Genomic DNA, 25,281 nt, shown 5'->3' with positions numbered 1-25,281 from the left:
AATTACTAATGAAGTGATCCAGAATAAGGCACAACACAACACAGCAGACTGAAAGATCACCTGACTCGGCTAGGCAGAAATTTCTTTAAAAAATAGTATTATTCAGGTGTTTTTCCACCATGGATGATGGGAAAATCCTATTTGTATGTGGATTTAGGGCAAGAGTTGGCACGGTGCTATATCCTGTGAATTTCTATATTTGCTGCTTGTAGCATGATTTGGATTACAAGTACCGCAAGCAGTGAAAGTGCTGATTTGAAAGCAGCACCTACTGAGCTTCTCCCAACACTTCACTCGACCAAAAAATTATAAATTGCTAACCAGTTGTGAGGGGCAAAATTCAATGCTTCTGCTATTTGTGAACAGGGCAATTTTAAAATATCAACATCCTGGGGGTCACCATTGACCAGAAACTTAACTGGACCAGCTACATAAATACTGTGGCTACAAGAGCAGGTCAGAGGCTGGGTATTCTGCAGCGAGTAACTCACTTCCTGACTTCCCAAAGCCTTTCCACCATCTACAAGGCACAAGTCAGGTGTGTGATGGAATACTCTCCACTTGCTTGGATGAGTGCAGCTCCAACAACACTCAAGAAGCTCGACACCATCCAGGATAAAGCAGCCCGCTTGATTGGCACCCCATCCACCACCATAAACAGTCACTCCCTTCACTACCGGCATACAGTGGCTGCAGTGTGTACCATCCACAGGATGCACTGTAGCAACTCGCCAAGGCATCTTCGACAGCACCTCCCAAACCCGCGACCTCTACCACCTAGAAGGACAAGAGCAGCAGGTACATGGGAACAACACCACCTGCACGTTCCCCTCCAAGTCACACACCATCCTGACTTGGAAATATATCGCCGTTCCTTCATCGTCGCTGGGTCAAATTCCTGGAACTCCCTTCCTAACAGCACTGTGGGAAAACCTTCACCATACGGACTGCAGTGGTTCAAGAAGGCGGCTCACTACCACCTTCTGAAGGGCAATTAGGGATGGGCAATAAATGCCAGCCTCGCCAGTGACACCCACATCCCATGAACAAATAAAAAGAGTACTGCATTTTACTAAGAACGGAACATGATACTAGAATACAATGAACCATAATAATTCCACAATCGTAATAACTATATTTTCGCCACTAAATTAGATGAAACTTTCCCAAATTGGGGAAAAAACAAACAAGCAAAGAATGGCTCTGTGGATAAATGTATTGCCTGAACGACACTGAGACACGCAGATAATTAAAATTTTAGGTTCAATCTCTGGTCTATGCCTAGTTAGCTGATGTCAGCTGTGAAGCCACTAAATTGGCAACTTATCTCCCTATTAAGGGTGTTAAATGAAGTCAGGATTTCCATACTCAATTGCTATCCAATAACACCCCACTCTGAAAGGGCTGGGTGTGTATGGGTGAGAGAGAGCACATGTCAAGAGAGCATACAATAGGGCTTGACTGCTACAACTTTGAGGTCAAATAGCCTACCAATATTCAACTGTCTAGCTCAGAATATGAAATAAGGCCACCAGACCAATGAGGGCTACCAGCACCCATGGAACTCCAGCAGAAGCCTACCTTCAGGAGACGGGAAAAGAGTGTGTAGGCACAAGATGTGCAGTTACTTACCATTAGGCAGCTGGAATGGCTGAAGGAAAAATTTATGGCACGTTCCAAGGTGAGGCTTTGTAAGAAGCTGGTCCATCGACATAACCAAATCACCCTGGGTGACGCGGCTCACTCGGTCTAACACTTGCTATGCATAAAAACAAACGGGATGTTTGTAGTCATCAATTTCCACAGAAACAATCCTTGAAACCTTAACATTCCTTCCCCTCAGCAATTTGCAATCTTCTGTAATGGGCACATCCAATTCCCTCCTAAAAGTCAAGTTAGTAGAACAACTGTCTTTGTGCAAACTTTCAATTTTTTTTCTTTAACACCGTAACTCTTGCAGTGTAATATTTTTGATTTATATTTACTTGCTGATTCTCCCAGTGGTTCAGTGTGTACACACTAATTCACCTTAGTGTCCTTAGGCTAGGCAGAGGAAGGTTGGCTAGGATTCCTTCTCCTGATCACTATACAATAATTTTTTTTCCAAAGCAAGCTTTGAAACAGTACCAACAGGAATAAGATAGTAAAAGATAAACTGCAATAAAGCTCCTCAAAATACCATTGAAAAAGTAACTCACAAAAAAGGAATCAAGTTTACATAATTTCAAAAATCACTGGAAAATTGAACCAGTGATACCAAAATCATAAAAATGTATTTTGAGCAACATTTACACAGTGGTTGGTTTCTCTTATATAAACACTAAAATTTGAAGATCTTATACATTTTTGCCTATAATATATTGACAGGAAGTCAAGGAAATGAACGCTATGTGAAAAAACTGGAGTACTCACTGGCTTTACATTAATAATTAAGGTGATGCCATTTTCCAGAAGCATATCTTGAGCGATACGAGAAACAGTTTTTTCCACCAGAACCAGATTTGGTCGAACGTCCACTATTCGCTGCACATAATTCTTCAGAAATTCTCTTTCCTAATTACCACAATGAGGGCCACTGTTAATATACAGCACTTATAAATCATGCTACGTGATAAAGTGAAGGACAGGAAACCATACTGATAGTGTCTTATTGATTGAATTCTCTTCACCCAACCAAATAACTGACATCCAGAAACATGCAGACTGAAACTTAGGAGTATAGAATAGTAGCAAAGTATATTAATGAATGATATTTAACACAACTTGAAACACAAACCTGTAGAACAATGGGATCTATGCATGTAAACTTGGTCTCCTCTCGATAGAGGTATTCAATGGAGCATTTCAACAGCAGAATCTTTGGATTTTTTATGTAAGGATTCATCTGTGGAATTTCAGAACCACAGTTATACTAAAAGAATGTTACTGAGCATGAACATAACTGCATAATAAACTGATTATCCATGACTGCTCTCTTAAAATGTAAAAGATAACTAGCAATTAGCAAAAGACTGAAGCCTATTCTCACCTTCTTATGGGCTATGTTTTTAGTACAAACGAACCCATTCACAACTGCAGAATCAAACTTTTTACCACCAGGTATCTGAAAAAGAAAGAGCAAATAAAGTATAATCTTGGGATACATTTCATGTTTAGCAGGCAAATTCATTTAATTTATTTTGAATCAAAAAAATCATTTTAATTTTAAAATGAGTTCTAACATTAAACCCTTGTTTTAAAAGGACAAGTAGGTTAAGGAACGAGTAAATCAAAAGCAATTAAAAGTACCAGCAGGTAGACTGTCACTAAAAAAAATGTAACACAGCTGATTGTGTTGACCTGAAGCTTTGTAAATTGAGCACAATTTTTCACACTGATGCTAATGTGTGCGTGTAGATGTGACTCAGCTTCAGATGATACCTTTTTTATATGAACAAACTGACGGATATCCATGTCATCATCATTGTTCTTGACATCTGGACGCACAGTCTGTACAACCTGGCGGACCACAGGAACAATTATATCTCTCCAGGATAGTGAGAGAGACTCACTGTACAGCAGCTGCTGCAACAAGGCCATCATATGACTATGGTTAGCCGAACTGGGTGTAAAAATAAGACAGCAAACAGAAGTCAAGGTATATTTTCTGCTACAACTATCATGCATGTAAAAACTGCTTTAAGTAAAGTTGAACTGAAAACTTCATATCTTTAATGTACATGCAAAACACAAAATATTTGCCAACATACAATTATTGTTTTGTTTACTGTTTAGAAAGTTAGCAATTATTAAAATAGTCATAACCTGAGTTCTGGTTTTCAAAATACTAGACAAATTAAGTTTTCCTGACTATCTGAATCTTTGTGTCAAAAATAGAAATGACAACTGCAAATTAACTATCGTTTTTCACAAATACAGAGGTTAATCTTTTATATAAATTATACATTATTGCTCATCTTAACTTTAAATGCTAATGTGATATCTTGTATAGTGCAATCAATTCAAATAGATGTTGAAATTGATTAATATTTAAAACATCCAAGTGAAATTTGATCTTCCATTTCTTTCTATAGTGGACAGAAAAATTGCCAAACATTTTAAACAGTACTTCATTCAATTTAAACATAAAAGCTGCATTTTCGTGGAACATATAATATACCAGAGGAAGAAAACCTAATATTTCCTACTTCAGTCTCAAATTGAGCAAATCAAACTTTTACTTTGAAAAATTGTAATAGAGTTACAATACACTACATTGCAACTTTAATATATGCACTTACAGTAGTCTCTCCATTGCTTGTTTCTCCCCATTTTCTTCCCGGAGATGCTCCAGGGAGCTGTGATGCCATCCAAGTGGTGTAAAAAGAAGATCTTTGGATTTTTCTTCAACTCGACGATTAAAGAGAGATTCTGTGGCAAAGTGCAGAAATAACTTAAACATATTTTTCATCAGCTCGGAAGAAAATTGCAGAAATCAAAAGTCTTGATTTTTTTCAGTATATATTAAGTACAGTTTACCCAGCGTACCTTATACTATGCTGCTGATTAAAAATTGCACAGGATTTAGTTAGATGCTGCATATCAATATTTTCTAGATGCAGTGGGTTAAAAATTCAGCTTCTATGCACACCAATCCATGATTTTCTTTCCAATTAAGTGAATAGGCTGAAAATTATGGGCAAGCACAGAAACAGAATTTTTACTGCATTAAGTTCAGGCTGGAATGTGACTGAACTTTAAAAGCACAATGAGTGACCCAAGTCTAGAAATTACTGCTACCAATATTAGCAGATAAACACTTAACATGTTCATGTAGCATTACTCTGTTTGCTATCATATGAACACTTAACTGTTCACCCGTTAATATAGTCAACATTAATTTCTAGTGCTAGCATTCTAAATCAAGTTAATGGAACTCAACAGTAAACATTATCTTCAATGAAATCTATAATTTGTTTATTTTTGCATAGAAGTAATCTGGTCCTGGCATTTGGCTTAACTGATATAAATGTCAGTTCTTGTTTTTCTTATATCATCTTATGCCTTCAAGATGTTTCAAACTGTTTCACAACCAATGAATTACTTTTTAAGTACAGTCACTGTTAATTAGGCAAATGCGGCAGTAAACTGTGCACAGCAAAGTCCAACAAACAGCAAATGCGATGAATGACCAGATAGCCCGTGATTTTTTTTGTGGCGTTGGAGGAATGTTCTTTAGGATAATGTGGGAGCTTCTTCGATTAGTGCCAAGGGATCAATTTGGAAAGCAGGCAGAACCTTCTCATCTAAAAAAATGTCACTTCCCTCAGTATCAGCCTAGATTAAGTGCACTAGTCCTGGAGTGGGTCTTAAGCCCATGATCTTCTGACTCAGAGGTGGGAGTGTGACCAATTGAGTTTACATGCAAGTACAAACAACCAGTATATCTTTCAAACTTTACTTAAACCTTTTGGCCATTTAAGGCAAGTTCACAGTCACATACAGATCCCTTGAACAAAATATTCTGTAGTTCATATCTTTATGAATTTTATATCTAAACTTTTACTTACCTTTAATAAAAGCATCACTTATACCAATGATTTGTTGTACTCCATCTTCAGATACCAGGAACTCTGTCAAACAGATGAGGTAAATTGGCATGGTTTAGCAAGCTGCAACACTAAGCAGCTGTACATTTGTTATTCAAAGTAGACACAGTCTACATGCTTACATATCACTTTTAGAATTGAAATCAGCACTTAACAATTTTTTTTTAAAGTAGTAAATCTAATTTAGTTTATCAACACAAAATCAAAGTTTGTGTACCCCATTTTTGAGAATTACAGCATTCAAAAAAATGTAAAATATTAAACGATTTAGTCTTAGCAATGTCCTCTTCTGAACAATGGTTTGTGCGAAAAGGTTAGTCACCAACATGCAACACATACACAGAGCAGACTAGACAAAACTTGAGATAAAACACTCAATACCAAAATCAAATTGATGCATATTACTCAGCAAATGATGTGTCTTGCAGCACCAACGAAATGAGCTTAGGAAGGCTGAGATACAACAGCTGGACAACAGCAGCACTGTGATAGTAAGTGAATGAGGAGACTATGGTTTAAAATTGACAGGCCAAGAAAAGATGAAAAAGATAAACAAGACAACATAACGTGTAGATATCCAGCATAGCAAAAAGGCAACAGCATGTCATCCTTAAAATGCCAGGTCGGTCACAGTGAAAAAGTTGGCTGCAAAGCAGGTATAAGAACTGTAATATTATCATGCAAAAATCTGGGAGAAAATATGTTACAGCATTGATGGCATGCCCTGAAGGAAATGCTGATTATACATTTTTCTTTTTAAGAGGGGTGGTGATGGTGAAGGGAGGGTGGGGAGAAGAGGAAAAAAATAAATCAGGACTGTTTCATTGGCAAGCCAAGGTGCAAAGACAGCCAGGTATTCAGAGGCATTAGGTATTTGTTCAATAAAAAGCAGAGCAACTTTTTTTTTAAAAAGGGAATTTTCCTCAAAGTCAAAACCTAGGGTTCAAAACTCTATACTAATTGTGGCAAGTCAGCCACTGCTTAAGTTTCAGTCAAACATACTTTTTCTTGGGCATTTTCTTCATCCAAAACATTGGACTAAAGAACTAAACTTTATTCCTACCACTGCTCTTTCATTGTGTTTATTTTTCCCTTCCATACCTTTCTGATCTGCTGGATGTGTTGGGACATACGGGTACTTGGAATGTTTCTTGATATGAAAGTTGACATTGTCCAGTTCCACATTTAGGCTGATAGAAGCTGCAGAGTCGCTGTCCACGACTGACTGAAAGCTGCTTACTGATGTACGCTTGCTAGGGCTGGAAAAGCCTGTAAAAAATGACGACTGTGTTCGTGGAAATTCAAGCAAAGCACTTTCAGCCTATGACATGCAAATTGTGTAGTAATCCGGGATATAAGCTTAGAATCCAGAGAACTGTGGCCTGTATATGTATTGTATTTTTAAAAGGTTTAACACTAAACCACTTGGTATTCAATCCCGAATCAGTTTGTTATGACCCAATGGACCCTGTATCACAGTGATGGCGAAACTATGACACAGGTGCCCAAAGTTGCAAGCATGGTTAATTCTAGTGGAACATGAAACCACAACCTTCAAATAAACTGAAACCAAATTTCAAAAAAATCTTAGTTGTGCCCAAGGTATTTGGCAGCAATCCAAGATGCTTGCATGCCATGACATCAAGCCATACTCTCACGTGAAGCTTGCATATTGATTGGCTCGTACCTTGGACACACTTCCATTTAGATGAATCTGCATGGCTAATTGGAATGGGAACATTATTGACCTGGAACAGGGAGAGAAGACTCACCGATGTTTTCATGTCTGATAAGTCTACACTATCACTTAATGGCACAAGTTCAAAAAGATTAATCATCGCTGTTTTGTCATATTACTTTTCTTCTTTAACAGATTATGCACCTGAAAGTAAAATGAAAATGTTGTCATGTAGCGTAGGCATCCATGTTCTTGTTGCTCTCCTGCTTTACCATAGTTCTTCAGCTCTTTTCTTCCATGCTCGATACTTCATACTGATCGTACATTTCTTTTTAATGTGTATAATGGACCAGAATTTGCTGCCGAAGTAACAGCGAGGATAATGGGGCTCGCCATTATTTATGTGCAAATGGTACAGCAACTTCAGGTGAGGGCGGCAGCACGGTTAAATACGGATATCCCAAAGTTGCAGTCCGAGATGCGCCGCTCCATTGTTAGCTTAGTGAAAACAGCATCTCGATGTCTGCTTCACTGTTGAAATGCATTGAATGATGTGAAGTTGCTGTATTTGCGCGGTAGATATGAACCAAACATGCCACAGAAAGTAAAGTCTTGTCCATTTCAGTCTAAGAACTCTTTTAACGACGTGATAACTGTTAATTACTGCCAGTCAACCTCTATGGCACTGAAAATTAACCATTAGAAGTATGGAGTTTCATTCCTTCAGAGTTGAATTGTTGTTGGAGATTTTAAAAAATGTCAAATTTTAAATTTATGATTTTTTTTAAATTTCCCTTTCTGACTCTTTTTTTCACTCTCTCTTAATCCAATCTTTCTTTCCCTCTCTTAATTTCTATCTGTACCTGCTTTGACATTGAATTCACCCATTCTCACTTACACTTCCTTCTCAGTCCTTACATCGTTAATTTCACAATCCTTCAATCTGATTGGTTAAGATTAAGAAGATACACGGTTCACGCAGGTCCCAGATGCCCAGTTTCCTTCGCTGCGACGTTATCAGCTTGCACTTTCAGCAACTTGCCACTCAGAAAATTTTAAAACTCAAATGTACAGGGGCAAGTCCAAATAACTGTTAGATGCCCTGCTACAGCAAAATCTGGGCCAGTTTTGTTTTGTAACATATATGCTATAGTCTGTTTAATGTCAAGCATTTACTGGAAAATTGGATGCTATTGTACAGCTATTATTGTTTACCAAGTTCAGTTTAGCAGTTTTCTCCACGCTTCAGAGACACATGAAGGTTCTCTTTGCCAAAGAAGCTATATTCATGAGCAATGTAACATTGCAGAATACCTACACTTTGAAGTATCCAAAACAGCAATTGAGAGGGAAGGGACAGGAACACAGAAAGAACACATTTTAAAAATTAAACTTGTAGTAATAATTCCTGTCACTTACCTAAATGTTTCATACATCCATGCCAATACAACAGTACAAACAACAGTCAAGAAAGTGCTCTCAACTATGGTCAATAACTACAGATAGAATATGAATACAGCACAATATAATATAGCATTTATACTGTAAAATGAGCAACAACGTTTCCACCATTCACCAAAAACAATGCTCAAATTGCAAAACTGGCCAGTAAATGCAATAGTACACACTGTATACTAATTTTACAATACATTCTACGCTGAATTAAAAATAAAGTTTGCTTACAGAAGGAAATAATCTTGTGCAAAAAAGGACTGATTTGAACTCTTGGCTGCACTGAAAACAGACCTTTACAAGTGTGTTGATTGTGATGGTGCTTAAAGTAATCTGTTTTTTGATGCTTGTCTCTATATTTTAATAAACGGAACATACTAATGGACACATGGGAGGGGGGAATCTTACTGGTTTTGCACAAATACAAAAAATGGGAAGAGAAAAAAAAAACACACAATAAAAGAAAAGCAAGCACCAGTCACCAAAGTTAGAACTGAGCAGTGGACAGCAAACATACACACATATGTACAGTGTTCAAGTACAAGAGAGGCTGTATAAGGCAATGTTGTTCAATTTTCTTTTAAAACCTCCCACTTACATACGTCAAAAGACGAACTTTTAAATCATTTATGAAATGGAGTACATAAAACATTGGATATTACTTTACTGCACTAACAAATTCTCATGTGTACGCTCCACAGCACAGATATTTACACAGCAGCAGTTCTGGAAGCCTTGTACCCACACAGATCAGCTTCATTTTTTTTGGTGTCCCTTGTTTTTCTTTTTTTCTGATTTTCCTGGGCCACAAACCTCTTGCAGTCAATACTAGGAAAGTGACCTGCTTTATAGCCCCCTCTTCATCCCACGCAGTTTACAAAGAAGCGGACACAAGAAGCTAAGCAATTCCCCATGTGGAGTGAGTGGGGGACCTTTTCCCCCCACTCACTCCACATGGGGAATTGCTGACCCTCTTCTCAGCACCACTCCACAGCAGCAGAGTATAGAATTAAATTGGGGCCTACTGCTGCCATCACTCCAATGCACTGCATAGCCTCTCCACTCCATTTCTCATAACCATGGTTCAAAGTTAACATTGTCATATAGTTACACATTAGACTGAAACATTGTATTACTTTACTCAAAGCATTATTTCTTTGTGTTGCAAAAGTCTAATGTAATTAATTGCCTGCTCCTTTGCTATTCCATGGCAAGTTTTTTTTAAATCTGGAGGGAAAACAGCTTACTTAAAAAGTGCTTTCATGTACCATGTTTTGATCACAGATGTGTCAAGAAATTCTCATATACCAAAGCTCTGATGGGTTTGCCTATTCATATCGCCAGAACACAATATAGCTTCCAGTCTGTTTCTCCCATTCAAACACCGCTATCCCAGGGAATCTAAACCAGCTGAAGTTTCATAATCTAATTAAATATTAGTCATACAAAAAGATAATGGCTGCAACTACTCTAAACTTCTGAATATAGTCCTGTCCTCAAGACCGTAGGCTGCTAAGTGGACTGATAAAGAACTCATTCTGTTTGGTGTGGACCTATTCCAGTAATTGGAGTGAGGAATAAACAGTTCCAATTGACCAGAACTTTTTCTCTATTTTCCACAGAAGTTTTATAAATGCTCTTCACCAATTTGAGAGATGCAAAACCACCTTAAGTGCTCTCAGTAAGTTTACTGAATAGCACTATTTTCTAACCAAAAGTTCCTCTGGAGTCAGGTGTCCGCTTCTCCCCTTCTTTTGGCAAGAACTATACACGAGCAAAAACATTTGTGTTTATATGCCTCAAATTAATTGTTCTTCACAAAGGCAACACAAATACCACTAAAATGTAAGCTCTTCCTTCTCTCCACCCCTCAGTATAAAGAATTAACCTTCTCTGTTGCATCATTAAAATTGTGACTTACTTTGCATGATTTCTTCTCCTTCATCCTGCATCTGCTCAGTGTCACTGTCATCAAACTTGATGTCTTTAAACCATGATGGTTCAGAATGGCCTTCCACCGAATTTACTGAATCGCTATCTGGAGAGGGTGTCTCAGAAAACTCTGTACTCTGGAATTGTTTTTAAAAAGTCAAAATTAACTGGAAAAGAAAACGCTGCCTCTTGGACAAAACCAAAATCTAGCTTCTTAGCATGGCAGATGAGAATTTGTAATTATTTTGAAACAGGCTAGTTATAAGTGTCCCTGTTCAAAATGGGAAAAACTCAAATGCTAGATACAACATAGAATAACTTTCAGCATGAAATATGAATATATAGATAAAAATACTTCCTCTTTCACATTGTTCAATAACTTCCTTAGACACAACTTCCATTTCACTAATTTGTTTATTGTTTACCACCAGGCACATTTGAAATTTAATACCTCCAACAAGTATTACAGAACTTGCTAGAAAATCTACAAATTTTTCCCCTTTTTTCATATATAAACAATTTTGAGAATAAAATACATAAGGTATACAACACACATCATGTAGCAAACCATCTAATAAACAACAAAAAAATCAAAGGGAACCATCAACATATGAAATACGGTCAAGATCCCACGCAAAACTGAGCACGATTGCTTTGGGAATGGGGGACAATTCGTGTGGTGAGGCCTACCCTCGCCTCACTGCCCTGACCACGATTTCCCTCCCACGAATCCCTAATGGGATCACCACTGGGCCACTGTTTTCCTGCCCACTGCACGCAAATGGTGGCGCGGGCACAGGGCCTGGATCCCCAGAGTATTTCCCTCCCGTTTGCCTCACTTGCCACTGTTTCCTGCAGCCACCATGTGGAAGGTGGAAGGAGGTCCCAGGAAGTGACGGTGAAGGTTCAGAGTTCCCCCACTGAAGGGAGAGGGTCTTGTAATGGTCTCCTCTCCCACCAAGTCTGGCCTAGTACTTGCCCGCCAAAGACTTTGGTCTCCGAGCCTTTATGTCATCTGTGGGGCATGCCAGCCCCTTTAAGTTCCCTCGCCACTTCTGCTGTAACACTGCCGGGATTTTGTCCCCTTGCACTATTGGGCTCCCTTTTGGTGGCTGGAAAGCTTCAGGAAGGTCACAATGCATATGGGATGAGCCTTGAACCAGGAAAATGGGTCGGAGTTGGGGCCGATTTAGAGGGGGGGGGTAGATGTCCCGCCTCACTAGAACTACACGTAGAAGAGCAAAATCCCAGTCTTGTTTCAGTAGAAAACAGCCTTCTCTCTTTCCTGCACTGCTGTTCAAAGCCAACATTAATTTTGCAACAAGTAAAATGGTGAACAACAGGCCATTTGACATGGATAATGGTGAATCTTCCCATCTATCTGGCAGTTGAAACAGGCAAGTTTTTAAAAAAACTTGCCTAAGTTAATTTATTTCTTTGTCCAGAGAAGGTAATCCTATTGAATAAGATGAATGTAGCCCATCTGGTTCACTAATGTCCTTTAGGGGAGGAAACCTGCCATCCTTACCCGGTCTAGCCTATATGTGACTCCAGATCCACAGCAATGTAGTTGATTCTTAATTGCCCTCTGAAATGGCCCAACAAGCCACTCAGTTGTAAAATCTCACTAAAAAAAGTCACAATAAGAATAAAACCGGACGGACCACCCGGCATCGGACCACCAGGCACCGGACACGACAAAGGCAAACCAAGCCCAGTCAACCCTGCAAAGTCCTCGTCTAACATCTGGGGACTTGTGCCAAAATTGGGAGAGCTGTCCCACAGACTAGTCAAGCAACAGCCTGACATAGCCATACTCACAGAATCATACCTTTCAGCCAACATCCCAGACTCTTCCATCACCATCCCTGGGTATGTCCTGTCCCACCGGCAGGACAGACCTACCAGAGGTGGCGGTACAGTGATATACAGTCAGGAGCGAGTGTCCCTGGGAGCCCTCAACATTGACTCTGGACCCCATGAAATCTCATGGCATCAGGTCAAACATGGGCAAGGAAACCTCCTGCTGATTACCACCTACCGCCCTCCCTCGGCTGATGAATCAGTCCTCCTCCATGTTGAGCACCACTTGGAGGAAGCACTGAGGGTAGCACGGGCACAGAAAGTACTCTGGGCGGGGGACTTCAATGCCCATCACCAAGAGTGGCTCGGCAGCACCACTACTGACCGAGCTGGCCGAGTCCTGAAGGACATAGCTGCTAGACTGAGCCTGTGGCAGGTGGTGAGCGAACCAACACGAGGGAAAAACTTACTTGACCTCGTCCTCACCAATCTACCTGACACAGATGCATCTGTCCATGACAGTATTGGTAGGAGTGACCACCGCACAGTCCTTGTGGAGATGAAGTCCCGTCTTTGCACTGAGGACACCATCCAACGTGTTGTGTGGCACTACCACCGTGCTAAATGGAATAGATTCAGAACAGATCTAGCAGCTCAAAACTGGGCACCCATGAGGCACTGTGGGCCATCAGCAGCAGCAGAATTGTATTCCAGCACAATCTGTAACCTCATGGCCCGGCATATTCCTCACTCTACCATTACCAACAAGCCAGGGGATCAACCCTGGTTCAATGAGGAGTGCAGAAGAGCATGCCAGGAGCAGCACCTGGCGTACCTAAAAATGAGGTGCCAACCTGGTGAAGCTACAACTCAGGACTACATGCATGCTAAACAGCGGAACCAACGTGCTATAGACAGGCCTAAGCGATTCCACAAACGGATCAGATCAAAGCTCTGCAGTCCTGCCACATCCAGTCGTGAATGGTGGTGGACAATTAAACAACTAACGGGAGGAGGAGGCTCTGCAAACATCCCCATCCTCAATGATGGCGGAGTCCAGCACGTGAGTGCAAAAGACAAGGCTGAAGCGTTTGCAACCATCTTCAGCCAGAAGTGCCGAGTGGATGATCCATCTCAGCCTCCTCCCGATATCCCCACCATCACAGAAGCCAGTCTTCAGCCAATTCGATTCGCTCCACGTGATACCAAGAAATGGCTGAGTGCACTGGATACAGCAAAGGCTATGGGCCCCGACAACATCCCAGCTGTAGTGCTGAAGACTTGTGCTCCAGAACTAGCTGCGCCTCTAGCCAAGCTGTTCCAGTACAGCTACAACACTGGCATCTACCCGACAATGTGGAAAATTGCCAACGTATGTCCTGTCCACAAAAAGCAGGACAAATCCAATCTGGCCAATTACCGCCCCATCAGTCTACTCTCAATCATCAGCAAAGTGATGGAAGGTGTCGTCGACAGTGCTATCAAGCGGCACTTACTCACCAATAACCTGCTCACCGATGCTCAGTTTGGGTTCCGCCAGGACCACTCGGCTCCAGACCTCATTACAGCCTTGGTCCAAACATGGACAAAAGAGCTGAATTCCAGAGGTGAGGTGAGAGTGACTGCCCTTGACATCAAGGCAGCATTTGACCGAGTGTGGCACCAAGGAGCCCTAGTAAAATTGAAGTCAATGGGAATCAGGGGGAAAACTCTCCAGTGGCTGGAGTCATATCTAGCACAAAGGAAGATGGTAGTGGTTGTTGGAGGCCAATCATCTCAGCCCCAGGACATTGCTGCAGGAGTTTCTCAAGGCAGTGTCCTAGGCCCAAACATCTTCAGCTGCTTCATCAATGACCTTCCCTCTATCATAAGGTCAGAAATGGGGATGTTCGCTGATGATTGCACAGTGTTCAGTTCCATTCGCAACCCCTCAGATAATGAAGCAGTCAGAGCCTGCATGCAGCAAGACCTGGACAACATAAGTGGCAAGTAACATTTGCACCAGACAAGTGCCAGGCAATGACCATCTCCAACAAGAGAGTGTCTAACCACCTCCCCTTGACATTCAATGGCAGTACCATTGCCGAATACCCCACCATCAACATCCTGGGGGTCACCACTGACCAGAAACTAAACTGGACCAGCCACATAAATACTGTGGCTGCAAGAGCAGGTCAGAGGCTGGGTATTCTGCGGTGAGTGACTCACCTCCTGACTCCCCAAAGCCTTTCCACCATCTACAAGGTACAAGTCAGAAGTGTGATGGAATACTCTCCACTTGCCTGGATGAGTGCAGCTCCAACAACACTCAAGAAGCTCGACACCATCCAGGACAAAGCAGCCCGCTTGATTGGCACCCCATCCACCACCCTAAACATTCACTCCCTTCACCACCGGCGCACTGTGGCTGCAGTGTGCACCATCCACACGATGCACTGCAGCAACTCGCCAAGGCTTCTTCGACATCACCTCCCAATCCCGCGACCTCTACCACCTAGAAGGATAAGAGCAGCAGGTACATGGGAACAACACCACCTGCACGTTCCCCTCCAAGTCACACACCATCCCGACTTGGAAATATATCGCCGTTCCTTCATCATCGCTGGGTCAAAATCCTGGAACTCCCTTCCTAACAGCACTGTGGGAGAACCGTCACCACACGGACTGCAGCGGTTCACCACCACCTTCTGAAGGGCAATTAGGGATGGGCAATAAATGCCGGCCTCGCCAGCGACGCCCACATCCCATGAACGAATAATAAAAAAAATACTGGATTCCTGATTATCACAGAGGCTTGTGCTGTAGCTGCACAAGTCAGGGTAGTTTGCTTATCTTTCCTTTCCTGACATGGTTAAATCATCTGAATTTTTTTCTTGTCTTAATTGGCTCTTAGGTACACTTAGAATGTATGACTGACATTAATACTGCTGCAGAATTAAAACAGAAAAGCACAAAGATGGTTTTCCAATTAATGTAAGAGAGATTTCATTGGGATCAGCCACCTAAATTATCAATAATGTGTATAGCCACAATGTTCATTCTTGCTATGTAACCAGAAACAAGCAATTCTGAAGCAGACAAGTGGTACATTCACTTACTTGCAAAGGTCTGTACAAGGCATATTCATCCCTAAAAAGCTGATCGTGATGGGTTACACAGTCAAACCATCGTCCATCCACTAATGCCTGACCAATGGCAATTGCCTGAGCTCTGAAAAAGGAAGACATTGGATGAAATAGGGGCTGTTATAATACTCAAATACATACAAAACTACATCTTAAGATATAGTGTATTACTCTACACATTTCCAAAAGTACCGCTCAACCTTTTACAAATGATAGCAAAATGTGGAGAGTCATTATTCTGTGCTAGGTTATTGTTTATGAACATAATCCTTTTGAGACAAAGTATGGCACATTGGGTGACTGGCCTTTATCTAGCATAAACTCTTTGATCATCATACACAAAATATATTATGAAACTTCAGATCTGGGGAGAAGAGGAAACATTCATATTCAATATTTTCATTATAAACCACAGCTTTGCATATCGTACAAGCTAACTTGTAGAGATCAAATAGTGCAACATTTTTTTCTATGTTAAAACTGCTCAGAAACTTTAGTGAAATTGAAAACTCATTACAGTTGTGAATTTTACCTTTCCAATGAACAAGCTAAAGTGGAGCGAGGGGTATAAAAAGAGAAAAGAAAAACTTGTATTTAGACAGTATCTTGTGTTTGCCAACAACGTCTCAAAGTGTACTCAAAGTAGAAAAGTCACCCGGTCCAGATGGGATGCATCCGAGGTTACTGAGGGAAGTAAAGGCGGAAATTGCGGAGGCTCCGGCCACAATCTTCCAATCCTCTTTAGATATGGGGGTGCTACCAGAGGACTGAAGGATTGCGAATGTTACACCCCTGTTCAAAATAGGAGAGGGATAAACCTGGCAATAATAGGCCAGTCAACCTAATATCAGTGGTGGGGAAACGTTTAGAGAGTTGACGCTTGGAAAAGGATGGGCTAAATCCATGGGGCAGTGGCAGTGTGGATACAAAATTGACTCAGGGACAGAAAGCAGAGAATAGTGGTGAATGGTTGTTTTTCAGACTGGAGGGAAGTATACAGTGGTGTTCCCTGGGGGACAGTATTAGGACCACTGCTCTTTTTGATATATATTAATGATTTGGACTTGGATATACAGGATATAATTTCAAAGTTTGCAGATGACACGAAACTCGGAAATGTAGTAAACAATGTAGCGGATAGTAACAGACCTCAGGAGGACATAGACAGACTGCAGAAATGGGCAGACACATGGCAGATGAAATTTATCGCAGAGAAGTGTGAAGTGATACATTTTAATAGGAAGAATGAGGATAGGCAATATAAACTAAATGATATAATTTTAAAGGGAATGCAGAATCAGAAAGTTCTGGGGGTGTATGTACACAAATCTTTGAAGGTAGCAGGATAAGTTGAGAAGGCTGTTAAAAAAGCATATGGATCCTTGGCTTTATTAATAGAGGCATGGTGTACAAAAGCAAGGAAGTTATGCTAAACCTTTATAAAACACTGGTTAGGCCTCAGCTGCAGTATTGTGTTCAATTCTGGGAGCCACAAGTTAGGAAGAATGTCAAGGCCTTAGAGAGAGTACAGGAGAGATTTACTAGAATGATACCAGGGATAAGGGACTTCAGTTATGTGGAGAGACCGGAGAAGCTGGGATTGTTGTTCTTAGAGCAGAGAAGATTAAGAGGAGATTAGATACAGGTGTTCAAAATCATGAAGGATTTTGATAGAGTAAATAAGGAGAAACTGTTTCCAGTGGCAGAAGAGTCGGTAACCAGAGGACATAGATTTAAGGTGACTGGCAAAAGAATCAGGGGCGACATGAGGAAACATTGTTTTACGCAGCGAGTTGTTATGATCTGGAATGCACTGCCTGAAAGGGTGGCGGAAACAGATTCGATAGTAACTTTCAAAAGGGAATTGGATAAATAACTGAAGGGAAACCATTTACAGGGCTATGGGTAAAGAGAAGGGGAATGGGACTAATTGGATAGCTCTTTCAAAGAGCCCTCAGGGGCACGATGGGCCAAATGACCTACTCCTGTGTTGTACCATACCATGATACACAGTGAACTGCTTTGAAATGCAGTGACTGTTGAAATATAGCTAAATGTGGCAGCCATTTTGCACACAAGATGCCACAAAACGCCATGAATGACTAGCTAATCTGTTTTGGAAAGTGCAGGGTGAGAGAGTAACACTCGCAAGGCATCAGGAGAACTTCCTGGTCTTCTTTAAATCGCATCATGGGATCTTTAACATCAACTTTGATCACCAGAACAAGCAGGTAAGGCATCGGTTTTACATGAAACCAAAAGCAGATATGGGGAGAGCTATTTCAAAGTTAAAATTATATTATATATAAAAGGAGAATACCGTGCATTGGAGTTCAACTCAGTGAAAGGATATAGGTTTACATTCACAATTCACCATATAGGGAGTTCCAAATTTAACAATACGCTGAGGAAGATGCCACGTGCATTACAGACACTTTCTGCGCAGGGCAAGGGATATTTTAAAATTAGAAAAAAATTAAACCAGGCTGCTCTTGCACGTCTTTTCATATTCAAGCACTATCAGCTTAGCAGCAGATTCAGCGTGCTGAATACTGTGGAGAGACTGGGACGGGACCCTAAAAATGTTTCTTTGGGTTTCAGGAAATTTAATAAAACTTGCTGCAAGTGTCAAAGACAACTGGGGCTTAACCTTGAGGGTAAAAAAGTAACAGAGTAAAATTGTAACAAACACTCTGTACTTGAGCATGGCATGTCTGAAAAACAAAAGTATTTGGTTATTACATGAAAGAGCTATAAATCTATCTATATTGATATATATAATGAAAAAGAACTCATCAACCTGTTGGTGAATACTTGCTCTTGGGGATATGATTGGCTCAGGTAAATTAATGAGCTTATCCAGAAGCACCAATCAGATGCCAGTCCTGCATCTGGCTTCTTGCAGCGTTAGGCTCAACCAGCTCCCGTCTTGGGCACCTTTCCTGGCCGCCCCTTTCTTGGTCTCAGTTTCCACCGAGCTCCCCTTCAATGACCTCAGGCTGACAGTCTGCCCCTCCCTACTTTGAGCTCTGCTGCTTTTTCAGACTTATCTTTGCACTCACAACTAGCGTTCTGCACAGAGTTTTATTTCAATGTTACTACTTTTTTTTAAAAAAAAGCAAAAGCAAATATTGGAAAAGGGCGGGGGCATAAAAACTTAATAGAGCATTAAAGCAAAGTTGTGTGGAGGAAGATAAAGAGGCCAGGGACAGCAGGAAGCATGGCCTGAATCTGGGAAGACATAGGGAGCAAATAGAAGTATAGCAGGCAAGAAGGTAAATCTAAAATACAAAAAAAAAGTGCAGGAGAATGGGGGAAGAGGGAGTGAGAAAAAAAAGCAACAAAAGAAGAATCTTAAGAACAGCAGGAAAAGAGGGCATATTTTTAAAAAATGAAGCTTGAAGCAGTGGGCCTGTGAATCATGCCAGTAAGCAGCCATACACACAAATTGTTCAAGATGCACTAGGGAAGTTATGTAATTACCTGCTGCAACAGGCCAGGAGCAGTGGGATACCACAGTGGCACCAACGCTTTAGCCGCACAAACAACTGCTGGTGAGTGAATGGAGGCACGAGGCCAGGCCTCTCAGCTAAGGTGCTGGGGGCAATCTCATTGTGAAGTGGGAATTGGGGCCTGACACTATTTGTAGCAGGGCCAGAAGTGCAACAATGCAGTGAGTATGTCCAAAACAACATGTCAATCAAAATAATCCATAGTCTAAACATCCTACTCTCAATCAGATGAGAGACACACAAGGGCTTAACGTACAACCTAGTCACTAAGTGACCTGGGGGAACGGATGCTCACAAGAGAAATGCAAGTAAAGTTGCTTTAGCCTCAAGTACTAAACCCTTTAATTTTCCCCCAAATCCATGAGCAATGGCACATACAAAACAGAACTGGGGACATCTACTTTGCAATTTCATTAGTTGATTACTTCTCCACTGACTGGTGTATAAGTGTGTCAGATACATTTTGATCCATCTCAATTTAAGTTATGCAAATTACCGTGTAGTTATATGTCCATTTCTAATTAACCAGTTCACCAGTTCCTTTCCCACTATGCAATTGGGATAAGTTCGCAACCAGTATCGATGATCCTGGAACTCCATGCCAGTGCTGTGATGGCATATTTTCTTCCACAGGTCTTTCAATTGCACAGAGTCCTAAAATAAAATCAGAAATTCAAGGTGGCTTTTAAAATAACAAAAATACTTTAAAACAAGACTTCATGTCACAGTGGATGGTGTATCAATGTATTGCAATACAAAGTAAGATAAAAGTTTAGAATCACAGTTCCCTATAGAGGGGATGCCCAATTATAGCCAGGTTGTTGAGAGAGATGCAGAGCAATGTCATTGTCCGAGATCACTAAGGGACAATATGTATCGGTTCACAAGTACAGTTGCGCATGTTGGGGATAAACCAAGCAAAAACAACTGATGTAAATTAAAGCGAACAAACAGAAAAAAAACTGCAATGAGATCCATAGCAATTTGAATTTCACCACTTTACATAATAATTTTCCCTTCCTTTCATAGAATCATTGAACGCTAACAGAACAGGAGGCGGTCATTTGGCCCATCGAGCCCATACCAGCTCTTTGTAAGAACAATCCAGTTAGTCCCATTCCCTTGCTCTTTCCCTGAGGCCCTGCAAATGTTTTCCTTCAAGTATTTATCCAATTCCTTTTTAAAAGCCACTGCTTCCACCATCCTTTCAGGCAGTGCATTCCAGATCATAATTACTCGCTGTGTTAAGAAGTTTTTCCTCATGTCACCTTTGGTTCTTCTGCCAATCACCTTAAATCTGTGTCCTCTGGTTCTCAACCCTGTCAATGGGAACAGTTTCTCTTTATTTACTTGATCTAAACACTTCATGATTTTGAACACTTCTATCAAATCTCTTTCGACCTTCTCTGCTGCAAGGAGAAAAACCCCAGCTTCTCCAGTCTATCCACGTAACTTAAGTCCCTCATCCCTGGAACCATTCTAGTTAATCTTTTCTACACCCTCTCTAAGGCCTTCACATTCTTCCCAAAGTGCGGTGCCCAGAATTGGACACAATTCTCCAGTTGTGACCGAACCAATGTTTTATAAAGGTTCAACATAACTTCCTTGTTTTTGTACTCTTTGCCTCTATTTATAAAGCCCAGGATTCCATATGCTTTTTTACCACTTTCTCCACCTGTCATGGCACCTTCAAAGATTTGTGCACATATACCCACAGGGTCTCTCTGTTCCTGCACCCCCTTTAGAACTGTACCCTTCAGTTTCTATTGCCTCTCCTCGTTCTTCCTGCCAAAATGTATCACTTCGCACTTCCCTGCATTAAATTTCATCTGCCATGTGTCCGCTCATTCCACCAGCCTGTCTATGTCCTCTTGAACTCTATTACTATCCGCCTCACTGTTTACTACACTTCCAAGTTTTGTGTCATCTGCAAATTTTGAAATTGTGCCTTGTACACCCATGTCCAAGTCATTAATATAAATCAAATTAATGATAACTGAGTTCCTCAGGGCAGTGTCCTAGACCCAATCATTTTCAGCTGCTTCATCAATGACCTTCCCTCCATCATAAGATCAGAAATGGGGATGTTCGCTGATGATTGCACGGTGTTCAGTTCCATTCGCAACCCCTCAGATAATGAAGCAGTCTGAGCCCGCATGCAGCAAGACCTGGACAACATCCAGGCTTGGGCTCACAAGTGGCAAGTAACATTCGCGCCAGACAAGTGCCAGGCAATGACCATCTCCAACAAGAGAGAGTCTAACCACCTCCCCTTGACATTCAACGGCATTACCATCGCCGAATTCCCCACCATCAACATCCTGTGGGTCACCATTGATCAGAAACTTAACTGGACCAGCCATATAAATACTGTGGCTATAAGAGCAGGTCAGAGGCTGGGTATTCTGCGGCGAGTGACTCACCTCCTGACTCCCCAAAGCCTTTCCACCATCTACAAGGCACAAGTCAGGAGTGTGATGGAATACTCTCCACTTGCCTGGATGATTGCAGCTCCAACAACACTCAAGAAGCTCGACACCATCCAGGACAAAGCAGCCCGCTTGATTGGCACCCCATCCACCACTCGAAACATTCACTCCCTTCACACCGGCACACCATGGCTGCAGTGTGTACCATCTACACGATGCACTGCAGCAACTGGCCAAGGCTTCTTCGACAGCACCTCCCAAACCCATGACCTCTACCACCTAGAAGGACAAGAGCAGCAGGCACAAGGGAACGCCACCACCTGCATGCTCCCCTCCACGTCACACACCATCCCGACTTGGAAATATAACGCCGTACCTTCATCGTCACTGGGTCAAAATCTTGGAACTCCCTACCTATCAGCACTGTGGGAGAACCTTCACCATACGGACTGCAGCGGTTCAAAAAGGCAGCTCATTACCACCTTCTCAAGGGCAATTAGGGATGGGCAACACACGCTGGCTTTGCTAGCGACGCCCACATCCCATGATCGAATAAAAAAAAGTGTTCCATGTACCGACCCCTGGGGAACACCCGTGTACCTTCCTCCAGTCCGAACAACATCCCTTCACCACTACTCTCTGTTTCCTGTCACTTAGCCAATTTCATATCCAAGCTGCGACTGCCACTTTTATTCCATGGGCTTCAATTTTGCTGACAAGCCGATTATGTTGCACTTTATCAAATGCCTTTTGAAAGTCCATATACACAACATCAACTGTATTGCCCTCTTCAACCCTCTCTGTTACCTCATCAAAAAACTCCATCAGGTTAGTTAAACACGATTTGCCTTTAACAAATCCGTGCTGGCTTTCCTTTATTAATCCACACTTGTCCAAGTGACTATTAATTTTGTCGGATTATCATTTCTAATAGCTTCCCCACCACAGAGGTTAAACTGACTGGCCTGTGGTTGCCAGGTTTATCCTTACATTCTTTTTTCAACAAAGGTGTAATATTTGCAATTCTCCAGAACTCTGGCACCACCCGCAATCAAAGGAGGATTGGAAGATTATGGTCAGCACCTCTGCAATTTCCACCCTTACTTCCCTCAGCAACCTAGGACGCATTCCATCCGAACCTGGTGACTTATCTACTTTAAGTACAGCCAGCCTTTCTAGTACCTCCTCTTTATCAATTTTTAGCCCATCCAGTATATCAACTACTACCTCTTTTATTCTGACTTTGGCCACATCATCTTCCTTGGTAAAGACAGATGCAAAGTACTCATTCAGTACCTCAGTCATGCCCTCCACCTCCACGTGTAGATCTCCTCTTTGGTCCCTAATCGGCTCCCACCCCTCCTCTTACTACCTATTTACTATTTATATGCCTAAAGACGACTTTTGAATTCCCTTTTGTTAACCGCCAGTCTATTCTCATACTCTCTCTTTGTCCCCATTATTTCCTTTTTCACTTCTCCTCTGTACTTTCTATATTCAGCCTGGTTCTCACTTGTATTATCAACCTGACATCTGTCATACGGCCCCTTTTTCTGCTTCATCTTACTCTCTTTTGTTATCCAGGGAGCTCTGGCTTTGGTTGCCCAACCTTCTCTAACTTTCAGAAAAAGCAAAAACGGAAAGTTGTTTCAGTACCAGAAGAATTTTTCTTTCATCCTCATTTGGGTCTGTTTTAACGTATGCCCGTGAGGCTTGAGGACTGATAGAGCTGTCATACGAAGGAACCATGGGTGAAGCCGACCGGTCCAGTGACAGGTTGGTGATACTTGCAGACCTGTTAAGAAAAAGAAAACAAAATCATAAAAAAAGTGGTAAGACTTTTGTAACATTCTTCCCACGAAATGGTATATGCCCAAGTCAGTAACAGGGAGAACCGCATCACCCTTACTACATTTGATGTCATGATTTGCCCTGCAAATTTTTTCCTTTCAAGTATTTACCCAATTCCTTTTTGAAAGCCATGACTGAATCTGCTTCCACCACCCTTTCAGGCAGCGCATTCATAACTACTCGCTGCGTAAAAGTTTTTCCACATGTCACCTTTGATTCTTTTGCCAATCACCTTAAATCTGTGTCCTCTGGTTCTCGATCCTCTGCCAATGGGAACAGTTTCTCTTTATTTACTTTATCTAAACACTTCATGATTTTGAACACTTCTATCAAATCTCCAATCAGCCTTTTCTGCTTTAAGGAGAAACAGCTTCTCCAGTCTATCCACGTAACTGAAGTCCCTCATCCCTGGAATTATTCTAGTAAATCTCTTCTGCACCCTCTGTAAGGCCTTCACATCCTTCCTAAAGTGCAGTGCCCAGAATTGGACACAATACTCCACTTGTGGCCGAACCAGTGTTTTATGAAGGATCATCATGAATTCTTGCTTTTGTACTCTTTGCCTCTATTTATAAAGCCCAGCAGCCCATATGCTTTTTTAACCATTTCTCAACCTGCCCTGCCACTTTCAACAAATTGTGCATATATTCTCCCAGATCTCTGTTCCTGTACCCCTCTTAGAATTGTGCCCTCTAATTTATATTGCCTCTCCTCATTCTTCCTACCGAAATGTATCACTTCGCATTTTTCTGCATTAAATTTCATCTACCACGTGTCCGCCCATTTCACTAGCCTGAATATATCCTCTTGAAGTCTATCACTATCCTCCTCACTGTTCACTACACTTCCAAGTTTTGTGTCAACTGCACATTCAGAAATTGTGCACTGCCCCAAGTCCAAGTCATTAATATAAAATCAAGAAAAGCAGTGGTCCTAGTACCAATCCCCGGGGAACACCACTATATACCTCCCTCCAGTCCGAAAGACAACCATTCACCACTACTCTGATTCCTGTTACTTAGCCACTTTTGTATCCATGCTGCTACTGCCCCCTTTATTCTATGGGCTTCAATCTTGATGATAAGCCTATTATCTTAAGTGGCAAGAATATAAAATACATTCCACAACCATTTGGCAATTCTCCATTCGGAAAAGAGCCCAAAGAGTACTCTCTCTGGAGTACAGACAGCTATTTTGTTTAGCAAAATGACTGAATCCTTTCAACACAAGTTTAATACAAGTTATGGATCCACACATTATGCTGTGAGTTTAAAGTAACAATAATTCTTTAAAAGGGAAAATTAAGAGACTACTTTAGAGGGAAATTTAAGGTAAAGCCTATGAACAGTCCTGTTCTCACGTCAAATGAGAGGTCCTATTAAATTGATCAATACCTGAAGTTCACAAAATCTCCTGGTGAAAACCAAAGCAATGTTATGACCTCTAAATCTTAACATAAAAAATAAGATGCAGTGGCTCAAAGGACAGGCATAAAGACTTGTGAAGCACCAAATTCATATCTCATATAGGCAAAGGCTGCTTATCAGCATTAACTCATTGAGGCACCTGACATGAATCAGTCAATGGAGGAAATCCTTCCTTGAAGAGCCCAACTGTAAAAGAGGGCAGAAGACACTTATGGATGTTGTAGGAACACATAAATTGAAGATTGTAAGCATGTTCTTTAAGAGATATTGCTGGTACTTTAAATTCAGTGGGATATTACACAATACACAGTGAATGGTCAAACCAGGCAAAAGAGAATGTATATTTTTCTACTTGGTGTTATAGGCCCTGGTCATCTGAAGTTATTACTATAAAAAAAATGAAAAGCAATGTCAGAGAAAAATTTTCACTGCAAAGAGCTCTCATCTGTTGAAGGGAAAAAAAGGAAAAAAAGTTCATACAGAT

General features: G+C 41.3%; 1 protein-coding gene across 3 annotated transcripts in view; it reads right to left on the bottom strand.

The window, feature by feature from the left end:
• Positions 1-25,281, bottom strand: part of pikfyve (phosphoinositide kinase, FYVE finger containing) — a 116,580-nt gene that overhangs the window by 51,473 nt on the left and 39,826 nt on the right. For 2 of the 3 annotated variants that reach the window (XM_067987889.1, XM_067987891.1), the window contains exons 8-19: positions 23,176-23,314; positions 19,587-19,744; positions 15,552-15,663; positions 10,640-10,787; positions 6,690-6,857; positions 5,550-5,612; positions 4,281-4,410; positions 3,421-3,601; positions 3,029-3,103; positions 2,777-2,884; positions 2,413-2,553; positions 1,633-1,759 (exon numbers count right to left, since the gene is read on the bottom strand). In XM_067987889.1, the coding sequence (XP_067843990.1) occupies positions 1,633-1,759; positions 2,413-2,553; positions 2,777-2,884; positions 3,029-3,103; positions 3,421-3,601; positions 4,281-4,410; positions 5,550-5,612; positions 6,690-6,857; positions 10,640-10,787; positions 15,552-15,663; positions 19,587-19,744; positions 23,176-23,314 (1,550 nt within the window). The remainder of the gene's footprint in view (positions 1-1,632; positions 1,760-2,412; positions 2,554-2,776; positions 2,885-3,028; positions 3,104-3,420; positions 3,602-4,280; positions 4,411-5,549; positions 5,613-6,689; positions 6,858-10,639; positions 10,788-15,551; positions 15,664-19,586; positions 19,745-23,175; positions 23,315-25,281) is intronic. The other variant, XM_067987892.1, reaches the window with a different exon arrangement.

The sequence above is a fragment of the Heptranchias perlo genome, chromosome 7, assembly GCF_035084215.1.
Source record: "Heptranchias perlo isolate sHepPer1 chromosome 7, sHepPer1.hap1, whole genome shotgun sequence".
NCBI classification, from domain to species: domain Eukaryota; kingdom Metazoa; phylum Chordata; class Chondrichthyes; order Hexanchiformes; family Hexanchidae; genus Heptranchias; species Heptranchias perlo.
The sequence above is the reverse complement of the archived record's forward strand: the minus strand, read 5'-3'. Positions and strand labels throughout refer to the sequence as shown.